This window comes from Mustela putorius, unplaced genomic scaffold (genome assembly GCF_011764305.1).
Source record: "Mustela putorius furo isolate JIRA1106 unplaced genomic scaffold, ASM1176430v1.1 tig00003845_pilon_pilon_pilon, whole genome shotgun sequence".
NCBI lineage: Eukaryota > Metazoa > Chordata > Mammalia > Carnivora > Mustelidae > Mustela > Mustela putorius.
This window is the reverse complement of record NW_025421998.1, coordinates 35025987-35041778: the sequence shown is the minus strand read 5'-3', so window position 1 is coordinate 35041778 and position 15792 is coordinate 35025987. Positions and strand designations below refer to the sequence as shown.

Sequence of the window (15792 nt, the reverse complement as noted above, 5' to 3'; positions counted from 1 at the left end):
TTAAAAGAAATTTCAAGGACATTGGGGGAAAAAAATCACACTGTCACATGCATTCTCACAACACAAGGACAAATACGTGCAGATCAGATTAGTGCCAACTGACTAATATTTTCCCTTCACCATACCCAGGAATTAATAATCTGTTTCTCTTCTAATGATGTTTAAATGACTATGTAGCCATACAGATGGACTGGCACCTGATTCCCTAGAATGAGTGAAAATACATACCCCCAGGAGAAAGATGTCTTTGTTTCCTGGATCTTGGAGTTGTACAGCATATGGTCTGACAGATTTTAAGCTCCAAGTGCCTATTTTTAGACATTCTAGTTCTTTACTTTTATCTTTTAATAAAAGAAAAAGTATTTGTTGAGCTGAGACTTGCTTTCACAATGGCACTTCAGCTAGCTTTGTCAGCTTAGAAAGTTTGGTGAGATGAATAATTTAGACTGTAGGAGTAATATGTCTAGAAAAGAAACTTAAGTAGGGGTTAGATAATACAGGTAATTAATTAAATGATCTTAGGATATCTGACTCACAATGACTAATCTAAATATGTACCAAAAATACATCAAGATCATAAATTATAATTGTGATACTCTCAAGCAACACAGAACACATACTTCACAATGTAATAGGAAAAAAAAATTTGTTTTATATGTTTAAAAACATTTAAAAATTCTCTCTCTTCCTCTTTTTTCCTTTTTTGTCTTTTGCTAATGTTCACAAAGAATCACAGTACCTGGTCAAAACAGAGAACAATCAAACCTAGATTTATAGTTAATGTCAAGAAATATGAACACATTTTAGAACATATCTTCAATTAGACATATGTTTGATTTGTAAAAGCACTTTTCTGAGAATAGTTGTAGACATTACAAGGACTGCTTCTCCATATTGCCATAGTAATTAAATGGGTACTGTGTCATGACACTGTCCTTGACATTAGGAAAATCAATATATACAGCAGATTCTCCAGGGCCAAAGAAGAGAGTAACTCCAACCGTCTCACTGATAGCTGGGAAGTCATCAGAGTTATCAAAAGAAATGGATGTCATTAAAATCTGACTTCATATTCATTCCTTTCCTTTGGGAAATCTTAAGAATAGCCCCTGTGACACTGGAAAAGCAGACTTCTTAGTTAAGGGAGTACCTAGATATCTGCATGCAGTCCTCAATGGAACCCCTCAAAGCTTCAAAACTTTGGTACTCAAGTGGAATTTTCAATTAGGACAATGTTATAGGTGGTGCCAATCTTCTAAGAATACAGTAGGCCCCCCTTATCTGTGGTTTCAATTTCCTATGGTCAACTACAGTCCGGAAGCAGATGATCCTCCTTCTGACAATTCAGTAGGAAGTCAACAGTAGCCAAACACTATGTCACCATGCCTACGTCATTCATCTTACTTCATCTCTTCATGTACGCATTTTATCATCTGACATCATCACAAGAAGAAAAAGGGTGAGTACAGTCAGATATTTTGAGAGGGGGTTCCTGGGTGGCTCAGTCAGTTAAGCATCTGCCTTCAGCTCAGGTCATGAACCCAGGGCCCTGGGATCGAGCCCCGCATTGGGCTCCCTGCTCTGCAGGAAGCCTGCTTCTCCGTCTCCCACTTCCCCTGCTTGTGTTCCCTCTCTTGCTGTGTCTCTTTCTGTCAAATAAATAAATAAAATCTTAAAAAAAAAAGATATTTTGAGAGAGAACATATTCACATAACTTTTATGTGTTTTGCTATAACTGCTTTTATTATTAGTTATAGATGTTAATCACTTACTGTTGCCTAATTTATAAATTAAACTTTATCATAGGTAAGAAGGTATAGGGAAAAAAAATAGTATATAAAGCGTTCAGGGACAGCCACAGTTGTAGGCATCCACTGGAGGTGTTGGAACATATCCCCTAAGGATAAGGGGGAGACTACTGTAATCCACAAAATGAAGTGTTATAAGAAATAGTAGTAGGATTAAAAAAAAAAAACAAAACTTGAGGGATGCCTGGGTGGCTTAATGGGTTAAAGCCTCTGCCTTTGGCTCGGGTCATGGTCTCAGGGTCCTGGGATCAGGCCCCACATCAGACTCTCTGCTCAGTGGGGAGCCTTCTTCCCCCTTTCTCTCTGCCAACTTGTGATCTCTGTCAAATAAATAAATAAAATCTTTTTTAAAAAATTGCAAAACAACTATCAAAGTAGAAACAACAAACTGATTAAAAATAGCATTTATGATGGGGCACCTCGATGGCTCAGTTGGCTAAATGTGTGACTCTTGATTTCGGCTCAAGTTATGCTCTCAGGGTCCTGAGATTGAGCCCCACATCAGATTCCATGCTGGGCATGAAGCCTGCTTAACATTCTCTCCCTACATCTCCCCTTGCCCTTCCGCCACCTCTCTCTCTCTCTCTAAAAAAATAAATAAATAACTTTTACGTTGAATGTTGGTTTTTGAATAAAAGTTTTTATTAGAAGACAATGAAGAAAGTATAGATTTTTGTGGGAATTGTGAAGAGTTTTATTAGCACTTTCATGAACTCTAGAGGTTGTTTTCCTTTTCACATCAAAACTGTACTTTAAAAAATGCCTTCCCTTTACTCTGGTATTAGTCTTATGCTTAGGCATGAGGGAGGTTTGTAAAAATGGATAAAGAGAGAGGAGAAGACTCTAGAATTAGCCAAATGCAAGTTAAAAGAGGGAGAAGAAAGGAAAGGAGATTAAAGACAAAATGTCTCTGGGAAAGAGATTACTAAGGTATCACCAACAGAGGTGTATGTAGTCAAATAAAGAGAAACATGTAGGTTGACATACGTATGGCTCAGAGATGTTAGGTCAGATGATTTCCTATTTATGCCTGTCACCAAAGAGGCACTCTTGACTCAGGACGACTTCGTTACTGAGGTTTAAGCAGGGAATGGTGGGAGGGGCAGAAGGACTGGGAGCGCATTAGAGTAAACACCTGCTGTTTTGCCTCCCCAGCAACTGTTTCGCCTTCTTTTACTCTCCCTATTCCTCTGGGGCAGGAGTTTAATCATAAGGAATAACAAGAGCCTTTAATTGCTGGAACTGGGAGTCCAGGCCACAGTGGGATTAAGCCCTGAGCTGCTGAGCTGCTAGCCTTAGTTTTCCCTGGTCCCAGAATCCAAAGTGGGGCTTTAACTAGCAAAGGACAATTGAGTAACTCCAGCGTCTGAAGTATAGTATCAATCAGAATGATCAATTCTGGCTCTACATTAGAATCATCTGCTGAGGATTTTTAAAAAAAGATTTTAATAATTTTTTTTGTCAGACAGAGAGAGAGAACTGTAGGGGGAACTTCCAACAGGCAGAGGCAAGGGGAGAATCAGGCTCCCCGCTGAGCAAGGAGCCTGATGTGGGACTTGATCCCAGGACTCTGGGATCATGACCTGAGGCACCCAGGCAACCCTCATCTACTGTGGATTTAGAAAACAAAAACAAAAAACTAGACCAGTATCTGGGCCTCACGTCAAACCAATTAAATCAGAATCCCCAGAGGTGGAGTGTTGGGCTTTAGCATATGTAAAGAGCGCCCGGGTTAATGGGTTAATGTGCAGCTAGGCTGAAAACAGCAGGATATGAGAGTGACAGAGTGAAAAGATTAAGTGTCCAGCTCCTGGGGAAAAGGGAAGAGGGAAGCTCTATAGGCAGCTTTGAGTAGGGAACACGCATGTTCAGTCAGCTTAACCAGTGTCAAAACGGGATTTGGAGGACTCAGAGGGCAGCAGGACACCAGATATCCGAGCAGGTAGTGGAGTTAGAGGTGCAGTGAAGAAGGTCAGTGGGCAGTAGGCAAGGCTTCCTGTTCCTTGTTATTTGGTTCAGGGGCAGCCTGAAATTCTCTCCTCAGCGATCATTTGACGAGCACTCCCTCCATCTCCGCTTCCCAATGTCTCGACAACGACAGCAATCCACCACCTCTGCACAAGGAGGGCAAACCTCCCACTCAACAGAATCACAGAATTTTAGAGCTGGAAGGGACCTTGAATATTATCTGGTTCAACACTTCTCTCTTGGACTGTGAATATCTCCACACACCTGTTAAAGGCAACGGGTGTTTCTAATCCTTCACTGTTTCTCTATGCATAAATATTAAATGACAAACTGAACAAATTTTCAGATGAGGAAGCTGAGTGCATAGTCAGTAAATCAGTCAGTTCATTCATTCACTTAATACCAGTACAAACAGAAAGCTTTAGATATCCATAAGGATGAATGTATAGCACGGCCACTATAGTTAATACTGTATTGTATATTTGAAATTTGCAGAGAATAGATCTTAAGTATTCTTGCACACCAACGCCATAAAATAATGGTAACTATGTGAAATTATGGGTGTGTTAATTTGTTTGTAATCACCTGTGGTAATCATTTCACAATATATAAATATATCAAATCATCATATTGTACAATTTAAATATTACACAGCTTTTATTTGCCAATCATACCTCAATAAAGCTAAGAAAAATAAAACTAGCAAAAAGTTGAAATATACTCATAATTTTTGCTTTAACATAATGTGTTTTTTTCTTACAGTGGATATTTGGTATTTCATAAACAAAAATTAATGTCTTCAGCTGGAAAGAAACATAAGAAACTGAATATTTCTGATGACCTTAGAAATACAAGTAAATTGAATCCAACCAACACCTTGATGTCCTTATTAGGGAAGGCACTGTGTTAGGTGCTATAAACATTAGTGGAGTTTAATCATTAAGGGCCCAGGTTCCTGATTCAAAGTGCCTGGGTTGGAATTCTGGTCCCTACTTTTCGACTGTGTGATATTTATTTATTTAACCTCTTCATTCTTCCTTTTTCTCAACTATAAAATGAGAATAATAAAATATGCCTTGCAGGGATGACAGTACTTTACGCAAAAAAAATATTCACTAAATGTTAACTATTTTTAGCATTATTTAATATTATCTGCCATTTTGAACCCCCACTACTGAGAAGAGTGGGACCTGTTACCTACATGGGACTTTATTTTGCTGAGCTTCATGCTGGGTTTGGGTGTGTCAATGGGACTAGGGCTGGAGCACCTCTGAATTTAGGCAAAATAATGCGGAGAGGAGTTTGAAGTCAGAAGGACAATCCAAAAGGAAGAAAATGTGAGCCACTGGTTCTAATGAGATCTGATAGCTATTTTTCTGTGTAATGTGGTATGGCACCTCCATGACAAAACCTGCAGCGAAGTTCACTTTGCTCACTAATGTTTTCAGGTGGTATGGTTTACTTTGGCAGAACTTAAAGCAGGGAGGATGTGTCCCTGGCATAGTCAGACAAGAGAATGGGAGGAGACATGATGTTCCTCTGAGGGCCTTCAAACTACGCTGGTAGGAAGCTGGTAGATCTGTCTAGGAAGCTGCTGTGCGTGGGGGTTGCATTTGTCTATTGAGTCCAGGAGTCTGGGTACTGCTGTAGTGGGTGGAGGGTGGGGAACCAGAGGGCTACTTCCTTTCTGACCTTAATTGGGTCTGCTGAGATTCAAACATGAGTGGTCAACCAAGGGGCTGGGGTGTGCCAAAAGTCTATTTGCATGAAAAACTAAGGATACTTCCTGGGCAGAGGGGGTCAGGCAGGCACTTTTGATACAGTAAAAACAAAAACCATATTTATAAAATGTCAGTGGTGCTTCTGAATATAGCACAGATTTTGCACTCCGACGTGACTTTCAGCTCACTGCCCACCAGTGTCTTAAGACCCACTTGGGGAGGGAGGGTACCAGAGTCCTCACTTTCCCCCGCTAAGGCTTTTGGATGAAAAGAAGAACGAGAAGATGCTCCAATACAGACTTGGCAACTTTTTCTTTTCTCAAGTAAAGTCATTTAAAAATGCATATGCCATCTAATATTTTCATGGTTTCAGAAAAGAGAACTGTAACATAGATATGTAAGAAAACAAATTTAACTTAAAAACTGAATTACTGGGATGCCTGGGTGGCTCAGTTGGTTAAGCAGCTGCCTTCGGCTCAGGTCATGATCTCAGCGTCCTGGGATTGAGTCCCACATTGGGCTCCTTGCTCGGCAGGGAGCCTGCTTCTCCCTCTGTCTCTGCCTGCCATTCTGTCTGCCTGTGCTCGCTCTCTTCCCCTCTCTCTCATTGATAAATAAATAAAATCTTAAAAAAACCCCTGAGTTACTTTATATTTTATAAAAAACTTTGAAAGATGACAAATTTAGAACAGCTTCTAGTGAGACATGGCCCGGATTGGACTTGGGTCTCCTCAATCCTGACTGTGAAATCTAGCCTTCCTGGACAGCTGAAACTTTATGCACCTTGAGCAGCATATCTTGCAGGAATGTGGAAGCAGGATGATTACCTCAAGAAGAGACTGAACTACAAAGACAGGTTAAGTCTGAACCAAACTAGTCTGTACCCAGGTGGAACCCTGGCCCTGGCTTTTCACCAACTATACCCTTCATTATAATACTAAAAACCAGGCACATGAGTAGAGATTTAACATGCTAAATGGACTTGCAACATTGAAGGAGCAAAAAATTTAAGTGTGTAGGCACCAATAAATCCCAAACTCTATATGTCTCAACACCACTCCTTTCTCTTCTTAGTCCCCTTAAAAACTTTCCCTGGCCTATGTTAGGGGATTGAGTCTGAAGTACTCTTTCCTTTGTGCTATCTCCCTTGTGCTCCAGAATAAGCCCCAATAAAAGCCTTGCCTGGAACTCCCTTTTGGCCTCTAATCAATTCCTATTGTTTAGAGAGCCCAAAGACCAAGTGGGTGACAGTAGGAAAAACTTCCCTCCACCATGTTGCAACTACATATCCCTTTTCTTTTCTGTTTCATCATCATTGCTTACTCCCTGCCTCTGGTCTTCTACCACACACAGCCCTCCAGTGTTTCCAACCATACTTCTTAATTACATCAGCTTAGTAGAGCATGGATCAGCTATGGTCTTGGGGATGTAAGATGTCTATGCAGAGCAGCAGATACTCAAGCTGAGTGGGACCTATCACTGGAAATAAGGTCAAGGAGGGCAGGGGCTGTGGCTTTTTCCCCACTACACCCCCTAATCCTAAAAACGAGGCCTGGAATGTACAGGTGTTTCATAAATATTCACTGAAACAATGAACAAAATACAGGCAAGGTATATATAGGTTATACTATAATACACTAATGACAATGAGGTAGTAGTCACTGCCTTACTGGTGGTAATGACATAATACAAATCATTAACTATTAAACCTCTTTGCACAAAGAGGAGAAGGAAAAAATTGCTAATTCACCATGTTAACCTAACCATCATTATACCTTTGTTGCTATTCTTCTGAGTGTTTTATAATAGGCATTTAAAATTTATTTGTAATCAGAAAATTTGGATAGGAAATATGGCACTTATTTTCACAAGAACCAATCTCCTTTACCTACACTTACCTAAAAAACAAACTTAAGTGATGTCACCTAAGAAAGTCTGAACTAACCTTTGATAATCTATGTGAGTGCATGTGGTATAAATCACAGAAGACTTACTGGTTAAGGAGATACAGCATATGTATTCTCTTGCTGACTTCTAATGTAAGGGTTTCAATGTCTCATTCATAATGAGGGATTCACAATCTCAAAGGTCTTCTCCAGTCTGAAGTTCAATGATTCCTAAAATAGATTTTATTGTTTTATGTTGATTATAATGTAGCTTATAAATATTTATATATTTATGCATGTAAGTTTATATATTTAAATATAACAGTAAATTCAAACTCAGATATAGGAGCTCCTTCCATGCAGAAATAGATTTTAGAAATTCACATAAAGACCATTTCTAACATTTCAGGACTACATTTTACCTGGAGGGACAGCAGTGAGTAATTTCACTCAACAGAAAGACTGATTATTGTAAATTTAAAGGTAACTCTTTACCCTTATAGGCCAATAAAACAGAACATTAATTCAAAACAAAGTGACAATATACCAGCTAGCTCGTAGTCTAAGGGACAGAGCTAAGAGAAAACATTAATCGGTGCAGAAATGAGATAAAGAAAAATTTGTCATATGCTCCTACATGGAGTAGGGTAAAGCAGGAAATTCTTCCTTGCAGTAGAATTCAGGATCAACCTCTCCACCACTTTTTGTTCTTCTAAAGACCAAATCACTTGCTCCAGAAGATAACCTGGCAGCTTGGTGGTTATTTCATTAATTTATGTATAATCTTTCTTTTGGAGGTAACGGAATTGCTTTGAAGTTTAATCTCCATTGCTACCCCCTCCAGTCAAGTGAGACGGACAGGACCAGGAAAGTTTAAATAAATGACGCCTTCAAGGGTGACAAAAATGCTTCTGCTGTGGAGATTAAGTTTCTGTTGAAACTTTAAATAGCCTAGGCTCGTCACAACTTCAGGGGCATAAGTAATTCATGCTGCAAGCAGTTAAATCGAAGTTTATCAGAATTGCTTCCTAGCCTGAATGCTAAAAGCTGAAATCGGACTAGCAGCCACACTCCAGGATTTCCCCAGTAGCTCAAGAAAGAGAATTTGGGACTCTTTAGAAGAGTCTTCCGACACCAAACGCCGAGGAGTTTACTGGCATGTTAACCATATTAATAAGCATTATTACCCTATCAGGCTGCAAAATTCTTGTATATAATAGCAACTTTCCTACCGCACGTTGCCACCGGGCAAGGGACCTCCGCAGCCATCCTCCGCCCCAGATCCCTGCGTCAAAGCCCCGAGTCCTGCCTTGCTCCAAACCCAGCCCCAGCAGACCCGTTCCCAGCGTTCACCATGGTCTCTTGCTGCCCCCTGCTGGGATCTTCCGGTCCGGCTTGTAGAGGACTGTCGCGCGGCCGCCGGGGGGCGCAAAGAAGGCTACGTCACCTGTACGCGACCGGAAGTGAGTCTTGTTCATTTCCGCCTCTCGGTCCCGCCCCAGGCCGTAGAGGAGGAGGTAAAGGCATCTCTGGACTATTAATACAGTGTGGGTTGAGGTCTGTGGCTCGTTGCGCTTGTGCTTTTTCTTTGTAGAAGTGGGTCTGGGTGATTTTGTTGTTTGGTGGAGTTCTCTTCCCACGCAGCGCCTTGGCGAGTCGGTTTGGGGGAGGAAGAAGGATGGGGAGAACCCAAGTAATGGAACCCGTGGAATATCTGTATTAGCTTCAGTGAACTAATAGAAACTTGTCACAGAGCTCGGCCTTTCCCCGATTTTCTAATTTTAGGAGTAACCCCTGCCTTTTAAGTTGTGGGGTTCAAGTAAGACAAAATATGGGAAGCACTTAGCTCTGGTTTTACAAATCAAGTGCGTGACTACGCTGCCTTTTCCCATTAATACTTAGGGGCGTGTTCTTGCTGTTTTCCTTTCGGTACCTCTGAGAGATGCTTAGTACATGAGAGGTGACGCTTCTCACAAGAACGTTATGCAGTGTTAGCTGGGATCGATTTCTTTAGTCTGTATCACGAAGTGCTGACGATATTGTGTCCTCCCCCCCACCTTTTTTTTTTTTTTTTTTTTTTTTTTTTTTTTTTTCCATTTTTAGGGACAACTCTTTTCCAGCTCTTCAGGAGAAATGCAACGACCTCTCTCTTTCAGACAAATTAGGTGAGAAATGGATTGCTGTAAGATCTCCAAACTTCCCTTGTGTTATCAAAAGAAGACCCAACTGGAATATAGTCCCCTGGGCAGAGTTTAGCCATCTCCATTAAAGTTTCTTTATCAAGCGAATTGTGCAGCAGAGAACAAGGAAATCCTCCTTTATTCCTTAGGCCTTACAAGTTTTGAGTACAGAGGTTTTCATTGTATTTGTTAATTTTGTACTTTAGTCCTTGGAATAATGGCTTTAGTTAATTAAAGAGCGAATTGAGAGACAAACTGAAATAAATTTTGGAATATTACTTATTTTTTAAATTTGTAGTTTGAGACAGTTGATAACTTTTTGCATTAGGCTGCCCATGTATTTATTACCATGCTAGATGTTACCGGAGTGTTTTGAATGTGGATCAGGTGCTAAAAGTAAAACAGTATTTTTCAGGTTTAACTTTTTTTGTATTGAAAACTGAAAAACTGATAAAGGTACCATATTTCCCAGTACTTTCTGCACCCCTAAGCCAATTTAATTTGTTCTTAATTTATCTGGTTGCAAAATAAGATTTATTAAATAGTGTCACAGTATTTCAGGAACAGTACATAGCCCCCATTAATCTCTCAGAGATAACTCTTACTACCTTTTTAACCTCTTTGTATACATTAATGCCCCCTCTTTATATAAGTGATAACTATTTTATCTGTACGGTTATGTGATTTGCCACTTAGAATATCTTGGATATCTTTCCATTGTGTTAGTTATGCCTCTTTATAAAGAAATCAGGTTGTACAGTATTATGTTACATAGATATATCACAATTTATGAATCTTTCTGTTGGTGGGTTTCTTTTCTGCCAAAGCAAATATTCAAGATAGTCACCCTTTTTAATAAGAAATGTGTATTGTCCTTTTATTTCTTTGGATAACTTAAAGACGTGAAAATGCTGGGTTAAAGAATATGGTGGATGGTGCCAAATCCCCAGCTGGGGTATTTGAGAATTTTCTGCATTTCCTCACATGCTCACAAACAGTAAGAGAGAAAGAGCACAAGGTGGGGGCAGGGGCAGAGGGAGAGTGAGAAGCAGACTTCCCACTGAGCAGGAGCCCTACACAGGGCTTGATCAGAAGCAGACTTCCCACTGAGCAGAGAACCTAATGGCAGGGCTTGATCCCAGGAACCTGGGATCATGACCTGAGCCAAAGGCAGATGCTTAACTGACCAAGCCCCCCTGGCACCCGTACATTTTAGATTCTTTAGTAATAAGTTACAAAACAAATGATTCACTTCAGCAGTATTTGTTAAGTTAAATATTCTCGTGGGCAGGTATTATTTGAATGAGACCTTGAACTATGGATAGATATGGGAGGATGGGCCTTTTTGAAAGAAAAGCTTCCCCAAAGGCAAGGAGACAAAAATGGTCAAGAATGTTTAGAATTTGAGGTCTGAGAGACAATAATACCTGGTTGTGAGGTTGTAGAATAGAACAGAGAGCTAGGAAGGTAGTTGGAATGATGTGGTGAGAGTTTTGAAGATGTTTGTGAAGATTTTGCTTTCTAGGAAGAGCTACAAAGGCCTTCAATCAGGGAGTAAGGGATGTAATCACTTCTTAGTTTCTAAGGTATCCTATGGTGGCAGTTTTGCGTGACTGGTGTTAGAGAAGCAGCAGGTTAGGTGGCTGTTACAGCCTGGGTGAGGGAGAACAGCGAAGATGAGAGGTACTATTGAAGATGCTGAAGAAGCTGAACTTACATGATTCGATGACTGGGATTGAGGAAGAAGAAGAAAATAATCACTTTTAGATTTTTATCATGAGTGACTATTAGGTTAGTGGTAGTGGTTCCACTAACAGAAGAGGGCTAGTTTGGGGGCCAGGAAAGATATTCAGTTTGGTTTTAGACATGTTAATTCATGTGAAAGATATTTCTGCAGAGAGTGACTTATTCACAAGACATAGATTCAGGAGAAACCTTAATAGATTTTATGACTCCTTTGTTAAGAAATCGGGCATATATTTTCACTATTAGTCTGTTAATACAGTTCATTTTGAACTTTCTGTGGCATGCTCAGCCTGTCAGTCATTTCAAGAGTTTGTTGTCTAGAGTAGTTGTCTTTAGACTTTTGATTGTGTACATTCTCAGTAAAATAGGTTTTATACATGTACTTCCAACGTATGTATATTTACTAATTATATACATGTTTTACAGTACTATTACGTTGTATATATAAAACATATAAAATGGAATTTTTTTTTTTTTTTTTTTTTTTTTTTTAAGTTTTTATTTATTTGTCAGAGAGAGTGAGCGAGAGCGAGCACAGGCAGACAGAGTGGAAGGCAGAGTCAGACGGAGAAGCAGGCTCCCTGCGGAGCAAGGAGCCCGATATGGGACTCGATCCCAGGACGCTGGGATCATGACCTGAGCCGAAGGCAGCTGCTCAACCAACTGAGCCACCCAGGCGTCCCTAAAATGGAATTTTTAAAAGGCTAAGACAGATATAAATTGGAGTTTCACAGCTTGCTTCCTATATCTCATTGGATCATCTTTCACCCCTCTTCCCAAAGCACAGGTCTTACCTACCACTGTCAGTGTTCTGTACCATTATCCAGTAGAGGTCACCCTTGCACATCTGGAAGCGAGAACAGATGTTGAGCTGTACAAGTAGAGCCTTCATTTTTTAGTCAGAATGAAGATCTTGTTTTTAAAATTCTAAATTCATGCATTTCTGGAAGAATATGTAGTTAAAAGAGTAGTATGTGTTATTATAGAGATAATATAGCGAACTCAGTATAGGGCAGTCTAAAATGTGCCGCTGTTTGATGTTTATTTTGTGAGGGTCTTGAATTTTTGTTTGAATGTTACTTGATTCTATAGTTTGGGAATCTTTTTCTAATTCTTTGAAGATCTGTAGATTGCCTGAGATATCAGGGAGTTCCCTGCCTCTAAGCATACTCTGAAGTTCTTGTTACATTGATACAACTGAGGGATGGGTGGCTGGTTCATTCAGTGCAGCGTGCGACTCTTGATCTGGGGGTTGTGAGTTTGAGACCCACTTGGGTATAAAGATTACTTAAAAATAAAATCTTAAAAAAAATAGTGTAATTAAAAGGGCAGACACAGAGAGGCTTTATTTAATACCAATCTTAAAAACAGTATCTCAAACCCAGAGATATTAGTGTTGAGTTGGAACCATCTATTTCTATTTTTTATTTTTTTTTATTTTTAAAGATTTTATTCATTTATTTGACAGAGAGAGAGCACAAGCAGGGAGAGCGGCAGGCACAGGGAGAAGCAGGCTTGCCGCTAAGCAGGGAGCCCGATGATGTGGGGCTCGGTCGCAGACCCTGGGACCATGACCGGAGCCAAAGGCAGACACTTAACTGATTAAGCCACCCAGATGCCCCTATTTTACGTTTAATTAGGAGATGAGAGGGGAGGTGTGTCCTTTAAGTGATAAGAGCCTGTTGTTAGTAATTAGAAATTAAGAGCTAAGTTTGTCACAGCTATATAGTCAAAAAGGAAGAAGTACAATTAAAAAATATATAAGTTGTTTTATGACTCAGACCACAGTTAGCTTAAGAACACAAATCATCTGACAAATTGAGTAACAGATGAAAATTTTTCTGTTGCTTTCCTGATAAAGTATTTCCTATAAATGCACATACTTGTTTTAGTAGGTACCTATGGATATTATCATATATAAATTCATACATTTTATACCCCATTTCTAAGTGATTAGGAAAATGAGTTGTTGAGGTTTTAGTCACTTACCTGGAGTTATGTGTTCTGATACAGATGCAGAGAGCCCTGGGTTCATCTTTTATAATGTGAAAGGGTAGTAGAGGATGGTAAAAGTAACTTCTCAAAGTTTATGGGCTCTCAGCACAGTTCTACTATGTAGATTAAAAAGTGCAGCTAAATCATTTTGAAGATAAAAATTGGTTTGGAGTAGTTGGTTACAACCCAGGGGACAAGAGGGTAAACTGAAGGACGTGGAGATTGAGATCGGAACTGTCGACCAGAGGTCTATATAAAGCTAAGAATTAAGACTAATGATAGCATGGGTTTAAAGAGAACCATGAGTCTAGAAAAAGGTGTTTAAGGTGGAAATTAGATAGTCTGGAGTGTTGATTTTAAAGGCTATATTTAGAGTTTGAGGAACCAGGAAGAGGGAACAGGGGCAAAGTAGTCTGGTATCTGTGGGTGGAAGCAAGGCCAAAGATCGGGAAGTTGGAAGACAAGGCAGAATTGAAAGCATTAGTTAATAGGAATAAGCCAAAGCTTTGAAAACTAGGAGGATAAAGCAGAGGTAGGGAGGGGCAACTGGTTTTGGTAGCAAACAGGCAAGTCCAAATATAAAGAGCAAAATAAAGGCAGGAATAGTTGGAGGACAGTGATGATGCTTATATTGCTTTTCTTCACATTAAGAATGGAAGCAGCCCCAGGCCCACAGATAATCAGAAGGCGTAAACTGGAGAGTGGGAGTGCAGTGGCTGAATTGTTACTGCAGCACAAGAGAGCTGGAGCTATACATACTTTCTCATAGAAATGGCCATGATGCTTACAGGACCTTAATATGGCTTTTTAGCTGTTTAACATAAGCATTTGCATAATATTATGTATGTTGTTTTACACAGCATTCCAAAAGATTTGGGATACCTGACCATTATACCACCAAGAAACTTACTGTGTATGAGAAGTAACTTTCTCTTTGGTTCAAGATGTTGGATGATCCGATTTTCAGCAGAAATCCTCCTTAAATCAGTTTCATTTAGACTTTTTAGTGTGAAGTGTGGTAATGACAACAGTGAGTCTTTGGAGAATGAAAAATTACTGAATAACTTACTTACAATGGGAGTTGATGTTGACATGGCGAAAAAACGACAGCCTGGAGTTTTTAATAGGACGGGAACTAAAGAGCAAGAGCTGAAGATGTTCCTTCTGTCCAAAGGAGCTAGCAAAGAAGTGATTGCTAGCGTTATATCAAGATATCCACGAGCCATAACACGCACACCTGAAAGTCTTTCAGAACGGTGGGATCTGTGGAGAAAAATTATGACATCAGACCTTGAAATTATAAATATTTTGGAACGTTCTCCGGAATCTTTTTTTCGATCTAGTAATAACCTAAACTTAGAGAATAATATAAAGTTCTTCTATTCAGTTGGATTGACCCATAAATGCCTTTCTCGATTATTGACCAATGCCCCACGTACCTTCTCAAACAGTCTAGATCTGAATAAACAGATGATTGAGTTTTTGCAAGAAGTCTCTTTGTCTTTGGGTTACAATAAGCCCAGAGATTTTGTTAGGAAGATAATTTTAAAAAACCCTTTCATCTTAATTCAGAGTACCAAACGGGTAAAAACTAACATTGAATTTTTACAGTCAACTTTCAGCTTGAACAATGAGAAGCTGCTTGTTCTGCTCTGTGGTCCAGGAGCTAAAATTCTAGACCTTTCCAATGACTATGTCAATAGAAACTACACAAATATCAAAGAGAAGCTGCTTTTTCTTGGGTGTACTGAAGAAGAGATACACAAGTTTATCTTACGCTATCCAGATGTTATCTTCTTGGGAGAGAAAAAATTCAACGATAAATTAGACTGCCTCATAGAAGAAAAACTCAGCATATCACAAATAATTGAAAATCCTCGGATTTTGGATTCAAGCATAAATACTTTAAAAAGTCGAATCAAAGAATTGGTAAATGCTGGCTATAACTTAAGTACATCAAACATCGCTCTGTTATCTTGGAGTCAAAAAAGATATAAAGCTAAACTGAAAAAGTTAAACATTGAATAGAACATTGTTCTGGAAAATTAAAAAGTGTCAGTCTTGGGGCGCCTGGGTAGCTCAGTGGATTAAAGCCTCTGCCTTCAGCTCGGGCCATGATCCCAGGGTCCTGGGATTGAGCCTCACATTGGGCTCTCTGCTCAGCGGTGGGCCTGCTTCCCCCTCTCACTCTGCCTACTTGTGATCTCTCTTTGTCAAATAAATAAATAAAATCTTTAAAAAAAATAAAAATAAAAATTATCAGTCTTAACAATATAGTGATACTTCATTTGAATTTGAGCCTTTCTAAAAGGAAAGCTTTGGTTTCTTTCTTTCTTTCTTTTTTTTAAAAGATTTTATTTATTTATTTGACAGAGAGAAATCACAAGTAGATGGGGAGGCAGGCAGAGAGAGAGAGAGAGAGGGAAGCAGACTCCCTGCTGAGCAGAGAGCCCGATGCAGGACTCGATCCCAGGACCCTGAGATCATG

The 15792-nt window shown here is 39.6% G+C and overlaps 2 protein-coding genes across 2 annotated transcripts in view; one reads left to right on the top strand and one right to left on the bottom strand.

Annotated features, from left to right (window-relative positions):
• Positions 1-8752, bottom strand: part of AKAP9 (A-kinase anchoring protein 9) — a 194641-nt gene extending 185889 nt beyond the window's left edge. Inside the window, exons 1-2 of the mRNA XM_013047838.2 lie at positions 8616-8752; positions 7492-7614 (exon numbers count right to left, since the gene is read on the bottom strand). The gene's annotated coding sequence lies outside the window, so the exon portion shown is untranslated. The remainder of the gene's footprint in view (positions 1-7491; positions 7615-8615) is intronic.
• A 115-nt stretch (positions 8753-8867) lies between these two features.
• On the top strand, positions 8868-15464 carry MTERF1 (mitochondrial transcription termination factor 1). The gene is made up of 3 exons (XM_004776457.3): positions 8868-8940; positions 9487-9548; positions 14165-15464. The coding sequence occupies exons 2-3, from the start codon at positions 9517-9519 to the stop codon at positions 15330-15332; spliced, it is 1200 nt and encodes a 399-aa protein (XP_004776514.3). The 5' UTR covers positions 8868-8940; positions 9487-9516; the 3' UTR covers positions 15333-15464.
• The last annotated feature ends 328 nt before the right edge of the window (positions 15465-15792 follow it).

Excerpts from the sequence above, each read along its gene's own strand:
- MTERF1 (XM_004776457.3), top strand. The coding sequence starts at position 9,517 with ATGCAACGACCTCTCTCTTTCAGACAAATTAG. Across the intron at positions 9,549-14,164 it reads CTCTCTTTCAGACAAATTAG|CATTCCAAAAGATTTGGGAT; the intron begins GTGAGAAATGGA and ends TGTTTTACACAG.